We start from the raw sequence: 25,425 nt of genomic DNA on the forward strand, positions 1-25,425 counted from the left end.
ATATATTTTATATAAAATAAAAAATATTTTTTATTTACAGTAAATGTAAAATTCCATAACTTTTTCATACTTTCATATTTTCAATTGCTTTCACTTCAGCAAAGTAATCTGCAGAGTGTCTTCTTTAAAACCAGACCAAACTTAGGTCTATATTCCAAAGTATTCTTGAATCACAGCCCTTTAAGTTTGGATAGTGCATTTTCATATGTATTCTCAAAAAGGGAATGACAGTTAAGGGGTTAACAGTCCTGTCTAATCCTTTATTAAATATAACTGTTATACAAAGAAAGTAGACAGTATATGAAAAAGTATTAGCGTTTGATGTGTGGTTGATGCCCAATGTCGCTACACTCTAAAAAATGCTGGATTAAAAACAACCCAAGTTGGGTTGAAAATGGACTAACCCAGCGAAGCAAACATTTAACCCAACCGCTGGGTTAAAACGACCCATTCACTGGGTTAAAACAACCCAATTGATGGGTTAAAACAACCCATTCACTGGGTTAAAACAACCCAATTGCTGGGTTAGTCCATTTTCATCCCAACTTGGGTTGTTTTTAACCCAGCATTTTTTAGAGTGTAGCTGAGCAGAAATTCATTCAATGTTGGATTTTCTCCTTGATGTAAAGGTTGAGAGGTCCATCTATCACTTTTTTTCCATGATCATGGAGTTATTTTGTGGAGTAAATATATAGAAGTGGCGAGGTTGGCGAGCGAGAGACGTGGGAGGAGTGAGCGAGACCTGTGCGTGATTGAGAATGAGCGTCAACTTCGGCACACCGGTCTCGAAATCCTCTCATGAGGGAACCGGCAAACATTTAACAGACTTGAATAAATAATAAATGTAAAAGTAAAGTAGAGCGCAAAACGTAAACAAAACACAACGTAAAGTCCAGGCCTGGTCCTCCCTCATGAGAGGACTCGAGAACGAAGTTGACGCTCATTCTCAATCATGCACCGGTCTCGCTCGCTCCTCCCATGTCTCTCGCTCACCAACCTCGCCACAATAGGCTGTAAACTAGGGCTAAACGACTTGGGGAAAATATCTAATTGCGATTATTCTGGTTAAAATTGCGATTGCGTTTTAAAATGCGATTATTATACATTTTTTATTTTTACAAATGAAAAGTGTGTATATAACATTTTGTGTTTATATATTAATATGACTAATAATTATTAGGGCTGTCAAAAGATTAATCGCGATTAATCGCATCCAAAATAAAAGTTTGTGTTTACATAATATATGTGTGTGTACTCTGTTCATTATTATTTATATATAAATACACACACATTCATGTATATATTTAAGAAAGATTTGCATGTATATACTGTATATACATTTATATAATCTATAATATATATAAATATAAAAGTTTTATATATAAAAATAATATTTTTTTTCTTAAATATATACATGCTTGTGTGTGTATTTATATATAAATAATAATTAACAGCCCCAGCAGAAACTCCACATACGCCTCGTATAATCGTTCGTTTTCAGGAAATCCCTAATGTGAAGCTCACGCTGTAGCTGAATAAAACGAAGATAGAAACGCTTTGACTGATTAAACATGAAGATAATACTTCTGCGACAAGATATGGTGTGTATTGAGTTCTTCAAGCCTTCTCGGGTATTTTCATAATAATAATAAAGTTTTTACTTTACTTTTTACTTTATTTTGACTAAAATGCCATTTAGGTTTAGTCATATTTTAGTCACCTGAATTGTTTTTAGTTTTAGCCTAGTTTTAGTCGACTAAATATCATAAGATTTTAGTCGACTAATTCTAAAGTAGTTTTAGTCTCCTAAAATCGAATGAGTTTAGTTAAATTGTAATACATTAAGGATTTAAGCATTAACCGACTGCACTTGAACTGTCATTTTGACATAATTTAGTTTTTTTACATTAAAAATACACGAAACAGAGCTCAATTCACTTTTTTGTTTGTTTTTTAAAAACATCTATATAGTTTTTATAACTTTGTATTTCTGTTTTAGTCAGTAGGCCATAACAGGTTAAGCTAAAGCTTCAAATAAGTGTATTTATTTTTTTCATTTCAGTTAACATTTATTTAATTTCAGGTAATGAATATTTTTTAAATGGTTTTAGTGAACTATTATAACCCTGATGCTTTATTGAATATGTGTCAAATACTGATCTTTCCTCCTGACTATGAATTAAATGGGAATGAAATTAAATACAGTTTATTGTGTAAGCAAAATCGAATATATAATGCGTGACTTTTAAATTATAAACAAGCTCGAAATACACCGGGACTCTTATTTTGAAATGTCTGCGCCTTACTATTGCAGTTGGAGCTCACTCAATTTCAGATGAGGAGATAAAATATGCCTTGTTACAACCGTCTAAAACATATTACTATATAAACATCGTAAAGTAAACATTGTCATTATTCATCAGCATTAGTTCATAAACAATTGCGTGGCATAAATGTGTGTTATTGATTGATTGGGGATGTGTGAGCCGTGTTTTCCAGCAGTTACATCAGCATCTGTTATCAGTTCTGACTGGATCTCTTCCCGAATCGTCCCTTCCTAACATTTCGTCTCGTTTTTATTTGCTGACGAAAATGACAGTAAGTTTTTGTCATAGTTTTTGTCATCCAACACTAGTTTTTATTTAGTTATCGTCTCGTTTTCGTCAGTGAAAAAAGGTCGTTGACGAAAATTATGACGAAAATTATTCGTCAACGAAATTAACACCACGGGCAATCAGCGAACACTTACGTCACTGGTAGTTCCTATTGTGCTACTAAAGGACTACTAAATTAGTCCCCCCAAAAGTAGTTCCTAAAACTAAAATCGTTCTTGGTTCCTGCGGCGCGAACACAACAAAATCCGGGTTCTTCCGCCATTTTGTTCTAGGAACTATGGAAAGGTTCCTCCGGTGCGAAAGCCCCTATAGTTTCATTATACACCATTGAGGCTGAGAGATGTTATGGAACTCTGTGTTTGTTTGTGTTTATCATCCAGAACCGGTCAAAAACAAAGACGGGGAGATCTGCACTGTGAAGACGCAGGAGATCCTGGAAGGAAATGTAGTGAGGGAGAGTGCCGAGGGTCACGGGAATGTGGAGTGAGTTTACATTAGACTCATTTTCAAGCCTTGCTTCGCTGCACTGAAGAACCACAAGCATTTCACACTTTCAGAACAAAGATATTGACGTGTTTGATCTTGCTTGTGGCAATAAAAGTAATGGTGGAACTTCTACATCAGCATTTTATGCTCCAGACCTCCTTGTAAACCTGTTTTGTTGCTTAAAGGGTTAGTTCACCCAAAAATGTAAATTCTGTCATTAATTACTTACCCTCATGTGGTTGGACACCCGTCAGACCTCCGTTCATCTTCAGACACAAATGAAGATATTTTAGTGTAAATCTGATGCTCTGAAAGGCCTCCATTGGCTCAACTTTACACTCTCAAGACCCTTAAAAGGCACTAAAGACGTCGTTACAAAGTCCATCTCACTACAGCGGCTCTACAATAACTTTATGAATCGGCGAGAATAGTTTTTGTGCACAAAAAACCCCTAAATAACGTCTTATATTGTGATGACCGATTTCAAAACAATGCATCATGAAGCTTCGAAGCGTTATGAATCAGTGAGTCGATTCAGCGGTTTGGAGCGTTATGAATCAGTGAGTCGATTCAGCGGTTCGGAGCATTATGAATCAGTGAGTTGATTCAGCGGTTTGAATCGCCAAAGTCACGTGATTTCAGCAGTTTGGCGGTTTGACACACGATCCGAATCATGATTCGACTCGCTGATTCATAACGCTTCGAAGCTTCATGATGCCTTGTTTTGAAATCGGTCATCACTATATAAGTCGTTATTTAGGGTTTTTTTTGCGCACAAAAACTATTCTCGCCGATTCATAAAGTTATTGTAGAGCCGCTGTAGTGAGATGGACTTTGTAACGACGTCTTTAGTGCCTTTTATGGGTCTTGAGAGTGTAAAGTGCATTGTGCCAAAGGAGGCCTTTCAGAGCATCAGATTTACACTAAAATATCTTCATTTGTGTCTGAAGATGAACGGAGGTCTGACGGGTGTCCAACGACATGAGGGTCAGTCATTAATGACAGAATTTTCATTTTTGGGTGAACCAACCCTTTAAAGGAACAAGCCACTAGAGTTAAACAGTTGAGTTTTACCGTTTTCGAATCCATTCAGCCGATCTCCGGGTCTGCACCTTTAGCATAGCTTAGCATAGATCATTGAATCTGATTAGACCGTTAGCATCTTACTCAAAAATGACCAAAGATTATTACGCAGGAATGAGAATATAGTTCCTGCCATATCGGCCTAGAAAATCACAACTTCTCATTTTCCGTCGGTCTTAGTACACGATGAACTACAGAAAAGTCGAGTTTTAAATAGAGGTCGACCGATTCATCGGTTTTGCCGATTAATCGGCACGATAGCTGATTGGTGGAACAATCGGTTATCGGCAAAAATCCACACCGATAGTTTTTCCGTGTTGCGTCCGTTGCTGGAGCGGCTGAGACGGGTCAGATTTATATAATCTATAATATATATAAATGTTTTATATATAAAAATAATATTTTTTTCTTAAATATATAGATGCTTGTGTGTGTATTTATATATAAATAATAATTAACAGAGTACACACACATATATTATGTAAACACAACTTTTATTTTGGATGCGATTAATCTTTTGACAGCCCTAATAAAAACACACGCAAGTCCGACCCTGCATATATAAATTTAGTGATGTGAGAACGCAAACGTTATCGTCATGCTGCCGACAAAAACATAAACAAAGCAGAAACACATTCATTTTTATTAGATAATCTCCTTCCTGACTGTTTGGATTTATATGAAATGGTGACACTACAATATGATTCCATTTGTAACATTAACTAAGGTTAATAAATGCTGTGGAAGTATTGTTCATTATTAGTACGTTAATTTCAACATTAAATTGAGTTTGAATTGTTATCTGTTAACCTTGGTTAATGCACTATGAACTAACATGAATGATCAAGGTACAAGTGTATTGCTCATTTTAATACATGCTGTAAAAATGTATGCTTATAGTTCATGTAAGCTAACACATCCTTGTTGCATAAGGACTTGCATAGTCTAACCTATAAAATGTACATGCATGTTTCTAGGTTATAGGTAAAGAAACAAATTTGACCTGTAATATTTTAATGTTTAAATTATTTTCTGAAGAATTTGTTCTGTTAGAACTTCTCATTTTAATATTCATATTTATATGTTTTTATTTAGCACATTTTCATGGATCAGTACTGTTTTTTTATTTCTTGTTATAAAGTTCAGCACTGGATAACTTATGTTTTTTTATCCAGTATCCATTTTAAAAACTATCGGTCGATTGATCGGTTATCGGCAAGTTGCGGTCCAACCTAGTTATCTGTAAAATCCACTATCAGTCGACCTCTAGTTTTAAATAGGAAAAATATCAAAACTCTTTGGTCATTTTTTGAGCGAGATGCTAACGGTCTAATCAGATTCAATGATCTATGCTAAGCTATGCTAACAGTGCAGACCCAGAGATCGGCTGAATGGATTCAAAAACGGTCAAATTCAACTGTTTGACTCTAGGGGAGTCGGAAAATGAGCTTCAAAAACAGTGGCGTGTTCCTTTAACACTTTGCTTTTTGTTTGCCGTAGGAAAGAGAAGATTGATAAGGTCATCAGGCAGTGGGAAGGCTCATTCTTCAAAGGAAATCCCAAGCTGAGGAAGAAGTCTGTGTCCCTGCGTTTCGACCTTCACATGGCTGTAGCGGACGAGGGTTGCAGCCAAACTAAACAGGACAGTCTCCCTAACGTGGAGGTCCGTCTGGTCATGAGACGGTCTCGCAGCATACCCACTTTTGCGCAGTGATGTCACAATGCTACCACACCACAACTGTGACCTCACAATGCTACTGCATCACGATTAAAGGGTTAGTTCACTTTTAAATAAACTTTTGCTGATCATTTACTCACCCCCATGTCAGCCAAGATGTCCACGTCTTTCTTTCTGCAGTCGAAAAGAAATTGAGGTTTTGGATGAAAACAGTCCAGGATTTTTCTCCATATAATGGACTTCAATGGGCTCCAAACGGTTCAAATGACAGTTTCAGTGCAGCTTCAAAGGGCTTTAAACGACACCAGATGATGAATAAGGGTCTTATCGGGCCAAACAATCCGTTTCTGAGAGAAACCGAGCAGAATTTATGCTATTATTTTACCTCTTATCAGACGAACGTGATCATCTCTGAGCTCCGCCATAACTTCCGCTGAGTGAGGTCAAAATACGATCGTGGTCATAGATATATCGATCGTAGATGCCTCATTCTACTGATCCGTGCAGGCGCTAATGAGGCATCTACGTATACATCTATGACCACGTTTGTATTTTGACCTCACTTAGCGGAAGTTATGGCGGAGCTCAGAGATGATCACGTTCGTCTGATAAGAGGTAAAATAATAGCATAAATACTGCTGGGTTTCTCGCAGAAACTGATGGTTTGTCTAGATAAGACCCTTATTCATCATCTGGTGTCGTTTAAAGCCCTTTGAAGCTGCACTGAAACTGTCATTTGAACCATTTGGAGCCCATTGAAGTCCATTATATGGAGAACAATCCTGGACTGTTTTCATCCAAAACCTTCATTTCTTTTCGACTGCAGAAAGAAAGACATGGACATCTTGGATGACATGGGGGTGAGTAAATGATCAGCAAAAGTTTATTTAAAAGTGAACTAATCCTTTAAGTAGTGGTGACCACGTCTCTACTTCTCAGCAGCTAAAGAAAACTGAAACACTTTAGTGACGTTATAGAACGTTTGCCATTTGAGAGAAATCATCAATAAAGCGTTCGAAAACAGAAACCCAAATTGCTTTTATGATTGTAATGAATTCACCGCACATAAAGCTATTTTAAACAATTGCAAGCGAAATTAATTTGTAATTGATTTATTTTTCTTCAAACTTAAATAAAAGGAGAGTACGTATGTCTTGCGGTGTTTTAAATTTCGTGCAATTGTGACTTTAGTTCTCAGTGGACACTCTAGTGCCACACTATTTTAGTATATATTACGTTAAAGGTGCACTATGTAAGTTTTCCGTCCGCTAGAGGTCGCCTGTTCGAAACAAAAGCGTTAGTTTGATGACGTCACGTTTGAGCGCAGAATCTCGGGACATGTGATTTTCAGCTCACAGCCGGTGGGAAAGAATCGGGATAGGACTCGGGAAGAAGTCATGGGGAACGCGGATATGATGTCATCGACAGGCCACGCCCTCACACCCACTAGCATTTTCTCACGATTTACAAATAGTTGGAAACATTTGGGATATTGTAAGTACTCAACTGAACAATAACACTGGCCTAGTGGTGTTTGGATATTTTACTGAAAAAAATGTTACATAGTGCACCTTTAATTAGATTTTTGTGAACATGCATTTAGCTTATATATTTATAGAGTCTTAAATCTCACTGTGAAAAATGGTCAATGTGGACGAGATTTCACATTCAGAGTAGCATAACAAAAGATGCCTTATTGCATTTGACAAATGCTACTGGAATTAATTTTACACTCCAGTGAACGCTAAGGGCGTATCAAGTTCTGTTTCTAGAGGAAACCGTAGTGTGAACCGAAACGAAATATTGCGAATTTTGCAAGTGCAGCAAAACTCAGCAGCCAAAACAAAAGATTTACGGCGACACCGATGTACTGTCTTACAAAACGAGTAGCAGTAAAAGTCACGAGTCTATCACTGCGGAGAGCACCAGATGCTAAAAGTATTTCTACTTATTAGCCTACACTCGCCTCTAAAAGTTACATTGCTTCGTATTCCGAATACGTGTAGTTTACACTTCATTTAAAGTGCAAATACTGTGTCTTCCGATCTAAAATTATGCAGGATTGAAAACTTTCTCATCTCATATATTGATGATTTATTTAAATACCCTTCCTCTGGTTGTTGTACTGTCAATACAAAGAAATTAATGCATATATTAATGAATCTATATCCCTGGAATATGAATGATAAACCTCATGGGCTTATTTAGCGCTTTTGTTTATTATGTAATGCACACTCTGGTGTCATATACAGTTGGATAACCTTTGACGTTTGTGACTTACTTTAGGAAATGCAAGGAGAAATGACATTGTATGCATTGGTGAAAATGCCTATTTGATATGCTGCTAACTTTCTGATTTGTATCTGTATTCTACATTCTTTTTCTTGTTGCTTTTTGTGACCCACATGAAAAAATACTATAGTATATTATAGTAAAATTACAGTAAAATTACTCTAGTAAATACTATAGTGTTTTTGAACCGTACTATAGTAAATATACTACAGTAAATTAACAAAGTGTAGTAAATACTATAATATACTACAATTTACTGTAATATCTTTACTATAGTATGGTTCAAAAACACTATAGTATTTACTACAGTAATTTTACTATAATATACTATAGTATTTTTTCATGTGGGGAAACATAACTTTTTTTTATTTTATCTGTATAATATCCAAAAGCTGTGCCCTGCTGAGTGATTTTGGCTTCTACACTGTATGACAGGTGCTAATAAAGCTATTATTATTTCCAGATGAGCTATTTATGTTATGAATATATAGACCACAGTGCCTGGGAAACTAGAACACAACGCAGACGTCCCAGTTAAGTCTGGAGCAGATTGTAAGAGAACGAAAATGACAAATGATCGTGATTTAACATAGGTTTCATACAGATAATGAAACAAAATATGTTGCACAATTGTGAAACATAGCAAGCTAGCGTTGTTTTGTTTTGTTTTCAATGTTAGTGATTTCATCATGAAGCTTCGAAGCGTTATGAATCAGCGAATCATGATTCAGCAAACTGCTGAAATCACGTGACTCTGCCGATTCAAACCACTGAGTCGACTCACTGATTCATAACGCTTCGAAGCTTCGTGATGCGTTGTTTTGAAATCGGTCATCACTTAAGTCGTTATTTAGGTTTTTTTGCGCACAAAAACTATTCTCGCAGATTCATAAAGTTATTGTAGAGCCGCTGTAGTGAGATGGACTTTGTAACGACGTCTTTAGTGTCTTTTAAGGGTCTTGAGAGTGTAAAGTGCATTGAGCCAAGCTTTTCTGAGCCATCGGATTTCAACTAAAATATCTTCATTTGTGTCTGAAGATGAACGGAGGTCTGACGGGTGTCCAACAACATGAGGGTGAGGAATTAATGTCAGAATTTACATTTTTGGATGAACTAACTCTTTAAATTCAGAGTATGGGTTACCATACTTGGCCTTCACATGTCACTTAACAAACGTGTCCAAGCTATAGCCTATTAGTCAGCACACATGTTTTGATACTTTTGGATGAGGGACTCATATGTGTAAGATTAAAGAAAGAGTGCATTATGAATATTAACTTTAAGTGAATATACAGCAAAACACATTCAACCTGAAGCGACAACCCGTGTCAAAAGCAGATCCAAACATTTTCCAGGCAAAATTATCTCCATTAGTAGGCTACACAAATAGTGTTTGTAATATTATATTTGTACATTTTTTGAGGTAAATATGAGTATGCTATTTGATGTTATATGTTGTTGTTATTGCTGATGAAGGAAAGATGCTGCTCCCTAGTGGTCATTTATGAACATGCAGGACACAAAAAGTTTCCCTCCTCTTTGTGAAGTGCTGTATTTTTTGAGTATGAACTGAATTTAGATGTACACGTCTATCACACACTACATGCATTGTAGGCTTTGACTTATAGCCTAATGAACTAACAACAGTTGTGAAAATAATTTACTCTGCTGTTTTAAACAAGGATGACTTTCCTAACATTTGGAAAGAGATGCTTATTAGCTCTCCGCCATTTTGTATGTATCCTCAACTCCTGTGGATTTTGGGATCGCAACGTGGTAACTATTTGCTCACTTAAAAAAAAAAAAACCTATTTGCACACTTTAGAAACTCAACAAAGGCAGATTATCGTCTATATCATGAATATTAAATAATTATTGATTATCTAGAATCCTAAATTGTTAGCTAGCTAACTAGCATATTTAGCTCCAATCTTCCTCTGTTTGTGTCTTTAACCAGTTTCATGTTCATCCAAGCACTGGTTTCGTTTGCTGTGGACACTTCTAACCATCTATCAAAGGTTTTATGCTTAAATTATATATTTTCATTAGGGCTGTCAAAAGATTAATCGCATCCAAAATAAAAGTTTGTGTTTACATAATATATGTGTGTGTACTCTGTTAATTATTATTTATATATAAATACACACACATTCATGTATATTTAAGAAATATTTGCATGTATATACTGGATATACATTTATATAATCTATAATATATATAAATATAAATGTTTTATAAAAATTATATTTATTTCTTAAATATACATGCTTGTGTGTGTGTATTTATATATAAATAATAATTAACAGAGTACACACACATATATTATGTAAACACAAACTTTTATTTTGGATGCGATTAATCGCGATTAATCTTTTGACAGCCCTAATTTTTTATACACTAATTAAGTCTTCTAAGAGCATTTGGTAGCCATAGTAGCGTTGTAGTCGAAAAGAATGTTGTTATACATGAATATATTAGGGTCAATGACAAAGGTTTTTAAGATAAAATAATAATAATTTTAAGCAAAACTGTTTTAAAATGCATTTCTATGTCCAAAAAAAATATATGGTGTTGATTCATATGGGGTTTAAGTCAGCATTAATTCATTATTAAACAAGATTTCAGATTTCGTCAGGTGGTGCGACCATTTATTCATTTAAAAAAAATATATATATATACATATGAATCATGGTAGTGTCTAAAATGCATATCACATGGTAAATTCCCCTTCAATTTCTTTATGTATTGCCCTTTTAGACCTCTTCATAAACGGACAATTTGTGTTCAAACCAATTTTCCATAAGGAGGTTTTGTTGTTTTTAACTGTATAATTGATTTGTATACATTATATAACAGTGTACAGATATATTTCTTACTTCATTTTGCAATTGGCAGTGGGAATTGATCGTTTTAAATGTAAATTTGCTGGTCGCACCACCTGACATGTCAAACTCAATTCAAATCTAACCCGCATTAACTCGGACACTAGGGCTGCACGATTCTTGCTAAAATGTGAATCATTTTCTCCATGGGAATTGAGATCACGATTCTCTTACACGATTCTCATTTTTTCTTATACTTTAAAAAAATGAATCAATTTTAAATAAAAGTAATTAGTTACAATTAAATTAAAATGTAGAAACAACAAATGTAGACAGACTAGATGTTATTATCATCCAACTTGTTCTTGTCTTCCGTGTGTGTCTCCATGACGCATGCGTGAGAATATGAGCAGATCCGCCGTTCGGGAATCCATGAAATACACACTTAAGCCCCATTTTGAGAACTACGCCGAGACCTAAAGCGCGATCAATGTAGAATTCAACAGCTGAGACACGCGCGTCTTCCTCTGCTTGTAAACAAATCTCTTCTGGGTCATGTGTCCGAACGCCGGATCTGCGTCATATTCTCACGCATGCGTCGCGGAGACACACACGGAAGACAAGAACAAGTTGGATAAAGGTGTTATTTTGATTTTTTTGCGCACAAAAACTATTGTCGTTGCATCGTAAAATTATTGTAGAGTCACTGTGGTGAGATGGACTTTGTAACGACGTTTTTAGTGCCTTTTATGGGTCTTGTGAGTGTAAATGTACTGAATGCCAATGGAGGCCTTTCTGAAGCCTTTCTCAGCATCAGATTTACACTAAAATATCTTCATTTGTGTCTGAAGATGAACGGAGGTCTTACGGGTGTCGAACGACATGAGGGTGAGGAATTAATGACAGAATTTTCATTTTTGGGTGAACTAACCCTTTAAGGAGAGGATGACCGGGGCCATGTATTGCGAGATTTTGGGGAACAACCTCCTTCCCTCAGTTAGAGCATTGAAGAGCATTGAAGATGGGTCGAGGCTGGGTCTTCCAACATGACAATGACCCGAAGCACAGCCAGGAGAACCAAGGAGTGTCTCTGTAAGAAGCAGATCAAGGTCTCCAGACCTAAACCCAATAGAGAATCTTTGGAGGAGCTCAAACTCAGGCCAGAAACCTGACTGATCTAGAGAAGATCTGTGTGGAGAAGTGGGCCAAAATCCCTCCTGCAGTGCAAACCTGCTGAAAAACTACAGGAAACCTTTGACCTCTGTAATCGCAAACAAAGGCTACTGTTCCAAATATTAACATTGATTTTCTCAGTTGTTCAAATACTTATTTGCAGCTGTATCATACAAATAAATAGTTAAAATTTTTTGTGATTTCTGGATTTAGTTTTTTAGATTATGTCTCTCACAGTGGACATGCACTTCGATGACAATTTCAGACCCTCCATGATTTCCTAGTGGGAGAACTTGCAAAATAGCAGGTGTCCAAATACTTATTTTCCTCACTGTATGTATTACAGTTAGCCTGGCGTGGCCATACTCAATTCTAGTCAGAATATGAGTCTGATCTGCTCCATTGAGCTTTGATTATGGGGTGTGTTTCAACCGAGCCAGGAAAGACCTCAATTGGATAGACCCACAACCAATCAGAGCAACGGAGCGACGCGTAACGTTAGTTGTCAAATGTCAACAGAACTCAACTGCACTGTGTTGCCAAGTCCGTGTTTTTCTCCATGTCCGCGGGTTGAAGCGACCCCAATTATGTGATTATATAAACCCAGGAATGCGAATTTTAGCTGGAAACCTTGCCAAAATAACATATTTTGCCAACCAAACGCCATTTTTTTCCGGAGAACCCCCCGGAAAGTTATTGTTTTGGGCTATAGTTTTGAGTAGCAATTGTGCGCGACATTGCAAAAACACTTGGAAACCCTGTCTGCACGCACGCTGGATTAAGAAACGTTACAAGAAAAAGATGAGTGTAAACGATCTTTGCCAGTAATAAAATAATTTAAGGATACACAGAGTACTTACCAACACGATCATCGTTTCTGAGAGAAATAGTGAAGGTGAACGCATATACGAACAAGTTCTCCGTTTAGGATAAGAGCAAACTCAACCCAAGAGCCTTCGATGACGTGGATGATTACGTTACTGTTGATCATCTGTCCATCATCGTCTAAAGCCCGCCCTGACGATTTCATTGGTCCGAACAGTTTCTGTTCGGGCATAATTACTCCTCTATGGAGCGAGTCCGGACCGAATTGCCCGAGCAAAACATTTTGTGGGCGGGGCTAAATTCGGCTGGCATCCAGGCTATATTACAGTATAACATACAATATATTATAGTAGGCCTATTTTAGATAGTTATGATATTTGTGCACCGGGGTCCGTGATTTCTAGGTTAAAGTTATGCCACTGATGCGAACATGAGCCTGTTACCCGTGGCTGTTATGAACTGCTACATCAATAAATTACGATACTTTCGTGCTATGGGCACTGCCAGTGATACAGGCAGCGCAAGAGTCTATTTTACGCTGAGCTTGCTACTGCTTTTCAGACATGGAAGTGTGACAAATGCACAGTGCCGCCGCTCCCATTACGCACTCTCTCTTTTTTCACTTTTTCTTCTTGTAGAGTAGAAGAAGTTATTAATGTTTTACAATCTATCTGAATTGGTAGCCTATGTCTGTGACTGTCTTTTCACTTTTTCTTTCTTTATAATTTTGTTAAAGTTATAAAGTTCAGCAAATGTATTCACATCTTAGCCTAGCCTACATGCAAACATACAAAATATTTGGGCCTAAATAAACTCCTTTGCCGATGTTTTCACTTAGTGATCATCATTCATCATTTCCACGGCAACATTGAACTTTTCATTGAATATACTGCTTCTCACATCTTCTCGTGCCCTTAAATTTAGCAGTCATTAACTCGGTTCATTACAAGCCGTTAATTATCAAATGGCGAGTCCTTAAATCATTCGGGTACATCGAGGGATACATCAATATAATAAAGTAGGTGTGTGTGTGTGTGTGTGTATGTGTGTGTGCGTGCACTAATAACAAATAAGTATAGATAAATACAAAGCAGCGGGCGAAATAAGTAGCCAGGCCACCGTTTTGCCCGCTGCTCCCGACGGCCAGACCTGAATTCTACATTTAGCACAGTTATTAACAATAAAAACGATGGCGTCCTCTGTGTTAGCCTTTTAAACTATAAGTTACTTCTCAACGTGCACGCAGGTTAGCCTACATAAACGATGTAAAACAGTCCGCGACCTCCCCCCGCTATATGGCATAGTCCACGTAAATTGGGGAAATAAATAGAAGGAAAATAAAATCGGTTAGATTTCAATTTATTCAAAAGATAATTTCTTAAGTCATAATTTAGCAAAAGGAAATTTGAAAAAAGGAGAGAAAATGGCAAAAATCCTCTGATGAAGTAACCGAGAAAAAGGAACAAAATGGACGTTTTTTTTCAATATTTTATTTCTTGCATTTGCACTATATGGTCTGAAAATTGAATTGTGAAGCGTTACACGGACCATAAAACAGTGTACAGTTATATTTCTTACTTCATTTTGCAATTGCAGTGGGAATTGATCGTTTTAAATGTACATTTGCTGGTCGCACCACCTGATTTCAAACTCAATTCAAATCTAACAGGCATTAACTCGGACACCTATACAAATGTTTGACCATATGCTCAAGGTTATACATCATTTTTTTTAATCAAATACACATTTTTATAATAACACATGTTCAAAGTTTTCCAGGGGTCAAATCAGCGGACTTGATACGTTGAATCAACCTCATAATTTCTCAAAAATGTCAAATCATCTGATATTTATGGGAGGATGACCTCCTCTGGGGTCTTCTGTGTGATGTTTTCTTAAAGTTACATTGCATAAAATGGCATTTTTATGACGGTCGCTCTCCCTGACATTTGGAGAAGTAAATTTTTCGGACAAAAGTTTAAGTAATAGTTTTGAAATGGGACTGAGACACTATTTTCCCTCATTTATAAGGAAATTAATGTGCCAAACTATTTCCGATTAAGAATTTTACCTGAGAAAATGAACCTCTTTATTGCAATTTTGTACGTTCGGACGGTCGCACCACCTGACATTTTTGGTATTTCAAACACAACTCAAAAAGTCTATTGAATTTAATTTTTTTTTAATTGTTTCTTATAAATAAGCTTTAATTCATTATTAAACAAGATTTCCGATTTCACCACACAGAAAACGTCAGGTGGTGCGACCATTTATTCATTTAAAATAACATATACAATATACATATGAATCATTGTAGTGTCTAAAATGCATATCACATGGTAAATTCCCTTTGCATTTCTTTATGTTTTGCCCTTTTAGTCCAATTCATATAAATGGACACTTTGTGTTCAAACACACAATTTTCCATAAGGAGTTATGTTTTGTTTTTAAATGTAAAAATTATACATTATATAACGGTGTACAGTTATATTTCTTTCTTCATTTTGCAACTTCAGTGGGAATTGATAGTTTTAAATGTAAATTTGCTGGTCGCACCACCTGACATTTCAAACTCAATTCATATCGAACAGGCATTAACTCGGACACCTATACAAATGTTTGACCATGTGCTCCAGGTTATACATACATTATTTAAATCAAATACACATTTTTTTATAATAATAACACATGTTCAAAGTTCTCCAGGGGTCGTACCACCTGACATGATAAGTTGAATCAACCTCATCATTACTCAAAAATGTCAAATCATCTAATATTTATGGGAGGTGACCTCCTTTTTTCGGACAAAAGTTTTTGAAGTAATAGTTTTGAAATGGGACTGAGACACAATTTTCCCTCATTTATAAGGAATTTAATGTGCCAAACTATTTCCGATTAACAATTTTACTGAGAAAATGAACCTCTTTATTGCATATTTGTACGTTCGGACGGTCGCACCACCTGACATTTTTGGTCTTTCAAACACCACAACTCAAAAAGTCAATTAAATAAAAAAAAACTAAAAGGGTTTCTTATAAAGGAGATCAATTTGATATATGACATGTATTCATTAAAAATCTTTGTAGGAAAATAATGAATTCGGACACCACAAATACATGTCATGTATTAGGCAAATAATTAGGAAAATAATGCATTTTGGGATGGAAGTAGGTCACATTAAACCACATCTAATCCCCTGAAATTTGGCAGAGGTTGGCATTTTGTGTGTATCTGAGCACGTTTGCACATTTGCAAGTGTATTACACACGTTTGTTTGTTTGTTTTATAGGATGTTGTGTAGCATTCACTCTAAAAAATGCTGTGTGAAAAATAACCCAAGTTGGGTTGAAAATACTAACTAAAGACTAACCCAGCATTTGGGTTGTTTTAACCCAGTGGTTGGGTTAAATGTTTGCTTAAAACAACCCAATCGCTGGTTTAGTCCATTTTCAACCCAACTTGGGTTATTTTTAACTATTTTTTAGAGTGTAAAATGGCAAAATGTTGTGTAGTCTACAGGAAGTTTAACCAAAATATGTGGATGTGTGTGCGTACTTACCAACACAGTTGAATAAACACACAGACCCTGCCGTCTCTATACCCTATAATCCACCTGTCTTTTTCTAGAAAGCACTGACTCAATTTTTGGATCTGATTTTCATGACAAAGCGAATGTCCTCTTCACAGAGCGATGTCTGGGTATAAAAGAGCTGGAGTGGGACAGGCCTGAACCATCACAGCTGCCAGCCAGACCTCTGCAGAATGGGCCGGGTGAGTACGAAGGTGATCAGGACACTCTGCTCTGATTATTGATCCTTTTATTAACAATATTAACAGTTTTCTTGTGATGTAATTAGGGATGCAACAACACAGTTAGTCCACGGTTCAATACATACCTCGGTTTTTAACCACGGTTTTCGGTTCGGTTCTGATGGCTTGTCACATCAGTTTTTTGTTATTCTATTCTTAGGCGACAGGAACAGCAAGAGCTTAAGGAGAAAAAAGATTATTTTTCATTGCAAAACTCTCTTTATTTTACTTAAAAGAATTGAAAAACCTTACTTAAACTTAAAACTTTACTTTAAAAAAAACTAGGGCTGTCAAAAGATTAATCGCGATTAATCGCATCCAAAATAAAAGTTTGTGTTTACATAATATATGTGTGTGTACTCTGTTAATTATTATTTATATATAAAAACACACACAAGCATGTATATATTTAAGAAAAAAATATTATTTTTATATATAAAACATTTATATTTATATATATTATAGATTATATAAATGTATATACAGTATAAACATGCAAATATTTCTTAAATATATACATGAATGTGTGTGTATTTATATATAAATAATAATTATACACATTACACACACATATATTATTTAAACACAAACTTTTATTTTGGATGCGATTAATCGCGATTAATATTTTGACAGCCCTACAAAAAACCCTTGTAAACATTCCTAGTGTATTGTATAATATTAAATAAATATATATAAAGATTAACACTGGCAGCTCAGAGCTGTACAGCAGCATTTAAGTATGAAATTGAATGAATAAATGTAAAAAATAAAACACTACATAGACTTCACTATAAAATATACACTGATTAAAGCTACTATATTAGTTTTTCAGTCAAGAGCAGTGAGTGATTTTCTCTTTGTCTTTTGTTGTTGTATTAACATTAAAGGGATAGTTCACTCAAAAGTGAAAATTCTGTCATCGAGAAATGAATACAGGTTATGAACAACATTAGAGTGAGTAAATAATGACATAATTTTAGAGGTGAACTGTCCCTTTAAGGGCCGCGTGTTCACTATAGGCTGCGCCGCTGTCAATTAAAGACCTGCACACATCTAATATACACACACACGCAATTTTACTTTTTGTTTATGTTAACCTTGTGTGTATTTGACAGTATTAGTGCAGTAAGACGACTACTTAGTCCAGTAATCGCGTGTTTGACAGGCGTTTAGTGCGCGCGCTCGGAAAAGCGCATGTTAAACCGCGCACGCGAATGAGCCGGCAAGGCTTTAAAACGCATGCAAATAATGAACTTTGGTGATTGTGAATAACTATAGTGTCCTGTGAGTATAACTCTACCACTAACCTGTGATGTGAATGTATGTCGCGTTGTTCAGTATTGGGATGGAGGCAAATGATAGAATTTGTCAAAAACGCAATTCACAAGCGCGTAGTGAACCGTGAATGCCGTACCGAACGGTTCAATATTATATTGAGAATTGTGGCATCCCTAGATGTAACCAAAGGTAGTTTAGAAATAGTTCCACCATCTCCTTCACACAGATAATTTTCTACGAGGACAAGAACTTCCAGGGCCGTCGGTATGAGTGTGACAGCGACTGTTCGGACTTCCATGCCTACCTGAACCGGTGTAACTCCATCCGTGTGGAGGGCGGGGCTTGGGTGGTGTACGAGAGGCCTAACTTCATGGGCTACCAGTATGTTCTGACCCGGGGCGAGTATCCGGATTACCAACGCTGGATGGGTCTGAACGACCGCCTCTGCTCCTGCAAGGTGATCCACTTGGTAAGTCACACATGTCAAGTCAACTTTATTTATATAGCGCTCTTCACAATGCAGACCGCTTCAAAGCAGCTTCACAGTGTTAGACAATGCAACAGAATTTTATTCAGCCGTACACTCAAAACAATAATTTGTTGAATTTACTTAAAAAAGCAGCGTCAAGTGGTTCCACACAACTATATTGAGTCATTTTTACAAATAACAATTTAGTTATATGAACAAAAAGTCAAGTAAAGCTGACAAACTCAGGGTTCCCACTCGTCCTGGAAAACCTTGAAAACCTGGAAAATTTATGACAAATTTTCCAGTCCTGGAAAACACATGGAAAATTAAAGAAAATGTAAAATGTCCTGGAAAATCTTGTTGTTGTCTGGGAAAATTCTTTAAAAAAAAAGTTATTTCTTTAGCCGAGTATAAAGAGTTTATCGCTGGCCCAAACAACTAGCGCTAGTTGCAGAAAGCACATGTTCAGGAATGCTGAGTTTGATGCGTGCGAGTAGTATTTTGAATAATGATGTTTAATAGCTAATGCTATAACTGCTCAAATGTATGCAGTGAATGTTAAGCTGCTACCTAATCACATAATTTTGATATAAAGTCACATTTGTGTGTTATAAAGTCAGAATTGCAAAATATAGTCAAAATTGCGTGATATAAACTCGCAAGTCTTTTCTTCACAATTGACTTTTTTGTGCAGTTGCGAGTTTATATCTTGCAATTCTGACTTTTTTTCTCAGAATTGTGAGATCTAAACTGCAATTGCAAGTTATAAAGTCAAATTCTGAGGAAAAAAGAATTGCAACAATTTTCGCGTTTATATCACAAATATGTAAACTCGCAATTGCGAAGTCAGAATAGCGAGATAAAAAGTCACAATTACCTTTTCTTATTCTGTGGTGTAAACAAGCTTCCATAGTCATAATGTGTGATTAAGAGCTCATATTGAAAAATGCTGGATTGTTTAGTAATGGCAATAAACTGGACGGCTTTTAAATACTTAGAAAGCAATATTTGGCGTGATCCTTGTCTTTTATTCCCGCCGTAGTAAAATTGAAAATGTACTGGAAAATGGTTGCTGAAAAAGAGTGGGAACCCTGAAAATTTCTTTAAGTAAATGCAAACCATTTGAATTTGTCACTGTTACATAATATTTATATGTGCAGTTTACTTAATAATAAATAATTTATAAAAGTTAATTATGTTAGGTGAACACATTTATTGATTTAATTTACCTTTTTAAATTTACTTGCTCTACAAGTGTAAGTGGAAAACTATTAAATAACAACAAGCATATTTTTAGAAACAAAATTCTAAAATAACTTAATTGAGAACATGAAGTCCATCAAATAAATGTGTGTATGTGAGTGGCCACAACCTAAACACACCACTCTTCAGCATAATGGTAACCAAAATTACAGAAACTCCTCTAAATGTCCAACATAACTGCACATAACACTAACATAAACTAACAACATCTTTCCCTTTACGGAAAAACATAAAATAACACTTTAATCCCTAAATTTACTCTCCTAATGCAGTCCCTTGCAAAGCATGCTGGGAACTACAAATCCACTGCCCAGTTTGTTCGTTTCACTCAGCAATGTTAAGTTGACCGAACAAACACTTATTAAGTAAAGCTGACAATACTCATTTTTAGTAGAAACAACTCAGTAAATTTAAGTAAATTTAGTTACATGAGTTTTTTAAAGGGTTAGTTCACCCAAAAATGTCCGTTCATCTTCAGAACACAAATGAAGATATTTTAGTGTAAAGCTGATGCTGAGAAAGGCCCATAAAAGGCACTAAAAACGTTGTTACAAAGTCCATCTCACCACAGTGACTCTACAATAATTTTACGATGCGACGACAATAGTTTTTGTGCGCAAAAAAAAAATCAAAATAACACCTTTATCCAGCTTGTTCTTGTCTTCCGTGTGTGTCTCCACGACGCATGCGTGAGAATATGAGCAGATCCGGCGTTCGGACACATGACCCAGAAGAGATTTGTTTACGAGCAGAGGAAGACGCGCGTGTCTCAGATGTTGAATTCTACATTGATCGTGCTTTAGGTCTCGGCGTAGAGCTCAAAATGGGGTTAAAGTGTGCATTTCATGGTTTCCCGAACGCTTAGAAGCTTGCTTCGGGGTCAAGGAAAACGCGCGTTTCCGATGCATGTTTTTATATCAACGTTAAGAACGCGCGCTTGTATGGTAAATCACGAGTCGGACAAAACGCACGTTACTAACATGTAGGCTAAACAGGTCAACTAAACAGGCAGTGCAAGCTTGTGTTTGAAGTATCCAAACAGACGAAAAGAACGCGCTCTTTCCTTGGTGTTCTCAAAATTGCATGCTCACTTTTTAGGGCACATCTCTTATAAAGTAAAGTTACATATTGTTGACCATCGTTTTAAGTAATTACACTATTTACTACGATACACTATGGCTGTTATAAGAATTAAATGAAATCAATATCAACGAAATCCATCTTAACATTTATCAAAATCCACTTACACTGTAATTACAATTGCCTAAATAATGTAATGAGATTTTTAGATTTATGTTCTCCTATTTTAATTATAGAAATATGAAATGTTGGGAATTTTTTAATTATTCCAGGCCTATGAAACTATAAAACTGCCAGTGTAGTTGGCGGCGTAATGAATTCTAGAATCATTCATCAAATTCGTTCTAACCAACTGTTCAAAAACTGTGAATTATTCGAGAACGAAAGCTATAGGCCTACTTTGTTTGAATCTATTTTTGTTGGAAAAATAGAGCAAAACTGTAAAAAATGACAACTTGTTGTTTATTGAACTGTTGTATAAAATTAATATCGCATTTTGCAATCGTGCTGATATATAGGCTACTCTGGAAAATAGCACTCTTGCTATGATATTGCTTAACTCATAATTTCCTCTTTAATTACTTTCAAACGAATGTTTAGTTATTTTTTTGTTCGTTATTAGCCTATTTTTAATGAAAATACAACAACAATAAAATAGTAAAATTAAAAAACTTGCGTAGCCTATATTAAACTTTTGTTAAAAAAACAAATGAGACGGATGAAAAAATAGCTATACCCGAAATATAGCAAATAAATAAAAGATATTTGGAAATTCCCCTGTAAAACGGGGAACCCTCAATTTGTGGTTTGTGTTTTTTGTTATTAACAAAAGTGATCTTGCGCTTGTGCCTCAGCTATCGTCCTGTCAATCATCTCGATCGCGGCTATGATTACAGTTACAGTAACATTTTAATTCACCATCATCGGTTCCCATCCTCAGCCGATTTTGCAATGACCATCAATACTAGATAAATGGGCAAGTGAAAAGACAGCCCATGTCACAATTTAGTAGGAACTAAAGAGCTCTAGAATGTTTGGTAGCAACATTGTTACTAGTATTGGGCATCGAGAACCGGTTCCTACTTGGAATCGTTACAAAAATGCAGATTATTTTCATTCTTTTCGTTTCTTTATTGCAGTGTTAATTTTGAGTTAGTTTTAGTCATAGTCTTTTGACTAAAATGCCATTTAGTTTTAGTCATATTTTAGTCACCTGAATTGTTTTTAGGTTTAGTCTAGTTTTAGTCGACTAAATCTACTGTAGATTTAGTCTCCTAAAATCTAATGAGTTTAGTTAAATTGTAATACATTAAGCATTCAAGCTCCATTTAATTTTGACATCATTTTGTTTTTGACATTAAAAATACAGGAAAGAGCTCAATTCACTTTTTTTTCTCTCTTTTTTTTTAAATATATATGTTTTTATAACTTTGTATTTCTTTTAGTTAGTAGGCCATATCAGGTAAATCTAAAGCTTCAAATAAGTTTGTTTATTTATTTATTTCAGTTAACATTTATTTAATTTCAAGTAATGATTTTTTTAAATGGTTTTAGTGAACTATTATAACCCTGATACTTTATTAAATATGTGTCAAATACTGATCTTTCCTCCTGACTATGAATTAAATGGGAATTAAATGAAATACAGAATTTATTGTGTAACCAAATACGAATATATAATGCGTGACTTTTAAATTATAAACAAGCTCGAAAATGTCGAAATACACCGGGACTCTTATTTTGAAATGTCTGCGCCTCTGTTGCAGTTGCAGGAGCTCATTCAAGTTCAGGAGATCAAATATGCATTGTTACAACCGTCTAAAACATATTACTATATAAACATCATAAAGTAAACATTGTCATTATTCATCAGCATTAATTCATACACAATTGCGTGGCATAAATGTGTGTTATTGATTGATTGTGAGCCGTGTTTTCCAGCCGTTAGATCAGCACGTTCGAATCAAATGTGCGCATCTGTTCCACAAGATATCAGTTCTGACTGGATCTCTTCCCTAATCTTCCCTCCCTCACATTTTCGTCTCGTTTTTATTTGTTGACGAAAATGACAGTAAGTTTTCGTCATAGTTTTAGTCATCAAACACTAGTTTTTGTTTAGTTATCGTCTCGTTTTCGTCAGTGAAAAAAGGTCGTTGACGAAAATTATTTGTCAACGAAATTAACACTGCTTTATTGGAATCCAATCATAATGTTAATGTTTGTCAATTTGTGATTGTTTTTTTTATTTGTTAACATTGTTAATAATAATTATATATATTAAATTGTTGCTGCATACCCCTCTGGCACTGGGTAGTTGCGCCCCTGAACAGGTGTCCCTTCCTCTCCAGGTAAGCGCTTCTAAGTATAAGATCCAACTCTATGACAAGGGAGATTTCGCCGGCCAGGTGTATGAGACCACCGAGGACTGTCCATCCGTGCTGGAGCGCTTCCGTACACGCGAGGTCCACTCCTGTAAAGTGCTGGACGGGATCTGGATCTTCTACGAGCACCCAAACTACAAGGGGCGGCAGTACCTTCTGGAGAAGGGGGAATATCGTAAGCCCGTGGATTGGGGCGCCATCTGTCCCTCGGTCCAATCCTTCAAACGCCTGACGGAGTGAAGTCCGACCTGAAATCCAACCATCCATCACTCCTTCAGTCCCTTCCCAACCACAACAGCACCAACACACCTGTGCTGGATCAATAAATATGTGGCTGCAAATGAAACCGTTGAGGGTTTTGTCTCTTTTTGTGAACGTGTAACTTTGAAAACGACATACTTCTCATATATAATGTCTTAAAGCCTTTGCACACTGAGTCCGAAATTTTCGCATGCGTTTTTTCGTATTCGTGATCCGAAAAATTCGTCACGCATAGAGACCTTGCACACTGACTCCGATGCGTATTAATGAATGCGTTACGAAAAAAACCCGCAAAACAACACAAAATGCCGTCTTCTACCTCCTTATCAAGGAACTGCGGGATTATCCAGACCGATTCAAAGTTGAATGTCAGTGGCTCCGTTTGATGCTTTGCTAGCGATACTGGAGCCACATATTAAAAAGAAGACCACCAATTTCCAATCCTGAACAGAGACTGGCAGTACGTCTAGGATCCGCGCGCACACACACACACACACACGCACACACACACACACACACACACACACACACACACACACACACACACACACACACACACACACACACACACACACACACACACACACACACACACACACACACACACAGACACACACACACACACACACACACACACACACACACACACACACACACTAACACACCAGCAGTTGTAGGTTGGGCATCAGCACTGTAGGTGGGAAAAACGGATGCGAAAAACGCGGAAAATGACGGACGAAAGTTTCGGAGGCAGTGTGCAAGCGTGATTGACATAACGTGAGGTCGAATTTATTTTTTGACGTGCGAAAACATCGCATACGAATTTCGGACTCCGTGTGCAAAGGCCTTTACTCCTTGTCGTCTTGGTGCAAACTCTTCAAGCAAACTGTAATGAGGTTCGTTGTTATGGGAAGGAGACGGGAACCGGCGAACATTTAACAGACTTTAATAAATACATTTTATCCAAAAATGTCCAATTGCGTTCACAATTGTAGTTTGGTCCGGATCAAACAACAAAAACAAAACATATAGTCCTGGTCCGCTTCGCGTTCACACTGGCATTTTTAACAGCGAACCTAAAGTTACCGAACCAAAGGCATAGGGATACGCTCACAACCTGATTGGTCGGCTTTTATGACGTATATTTCGTGACGGAGCTGAACATTCGAAACAATGCTGTGTGCTGATTAAACGCCATAATTTTATGCGTGTACATATGGTTTTATTTTGACCAGTGGAGAACTCACGAAGAGCTCATCAAATGTTCAACACATTCAGAAACGCAGCAGGATTTCCTCCAGATCTGCATATATTGATGAGGCTTTACCTCCTCGCTGCTCCACGTTTGCCCTCTACTCATTTTGGATACACCGATCTTTCCGCGTCGTCAAATCAGCTGACTTTAGCGTCGCATCTTGTGACATCACGTGCTGTTTTGGGTTGGTTTACATGTCTTTGGTCCGTGTTGCGTTCATATATCAGTGGAACCGCACCAGAGTTGGTTTGGAAGCGGACTGAGACCCGTCTCTTTAGCGTCTCGCTGCGCTTGTTTGGTGTTCTCCAGGGTAGCTTCACATGTGTTCAAATGAACCGCACTAACCCAGCAATCACACCAGGGTTCGTTTTAATCCAACCAAACATGACAAGTGTGAACACACCCTAAGAATATCCTGTAAGTTTCGGAGCTGAAAACCTCCTTGTTAGTCAAAGAAAAGCTTTTATTGACACCAGGCCCAGAAAACGCTTGATCTCAGAATATGTCGACCCTTGACGTCAGCGTGTGGTGAAACGGATAAATATGAACGCCTGGTTCTGTAGCCCCGCCCACCGACTCGTGGAGCTAAACGGATCGCGCTACCGAGCAATAAACACCGAAGACAGCAAGATATCGCGCTGTGCCTGGTTGTAG

The 25,425-nt window shown here is 36.6% G+C and overlaps 2 protein-coding genes across 2 annotated transcripts in view; both read left to right on the forward strand.

Annotated features, from left to right (window-relative positions):
• The window catches only part of krt222 (keratin 222), a gene marked incomplete at its 5' end in the record, with an annotated part of 38,179 nt that extends 29,570 nt beyond the window's left edge, over window positions 1–8,609 (forward strand). Inside the window, 2 exons of the mRNA XM_079808679.1 lie at window positions 2,996–3,098; window positions 5,685–8,609. Coding sequence (XP_079664805.1) covers window positions 2,996–3,098; window positions 5,685–5,898 — 317 coding nt within the window. The 3' untranslated portion in view covers window positions 5,899–8,609. The remainder of the gene's footprint in view (window positions 1–2,995; window positions 3,099–5,684) is intronic.
• Window positions 8,610–16,724: 8,115 nt separating this feature from the next.
• crygs1 (crystallin, gamma S1) lies at window positions 16,725–23,495 on the forward strand (the record flags this gene model as incomplete). The annotated part of the gene is made up of 3 exons (XM_079807743.1): window positions 16,725–16,757; window positions 18,289–18,531; window positions 23,223–23,495. The coding sequence occupies exons 1-3, from the start codon at window positions 16,737–16,739 to the stop codon at window positions 23,493–23,495; spliced, it is 537 nt and encodes a 178-aa protein (XP_079663869.1). The 5' UTR covers window positions 16,725–16,736.
• Window positions 23,496–25,425: the final 1,930 nt, after the last annotated feature.

This window comes from Gobio gobio (assembly GCF_949357685.1).
Source record: "Gobio gobio genome assembly, chromosome: 24".
NCBI lineage: Eukaryota > Metazoa > Chordata > Actinopteri > Cypriniformes > Gobionidae > Gobio > Gobio gobio.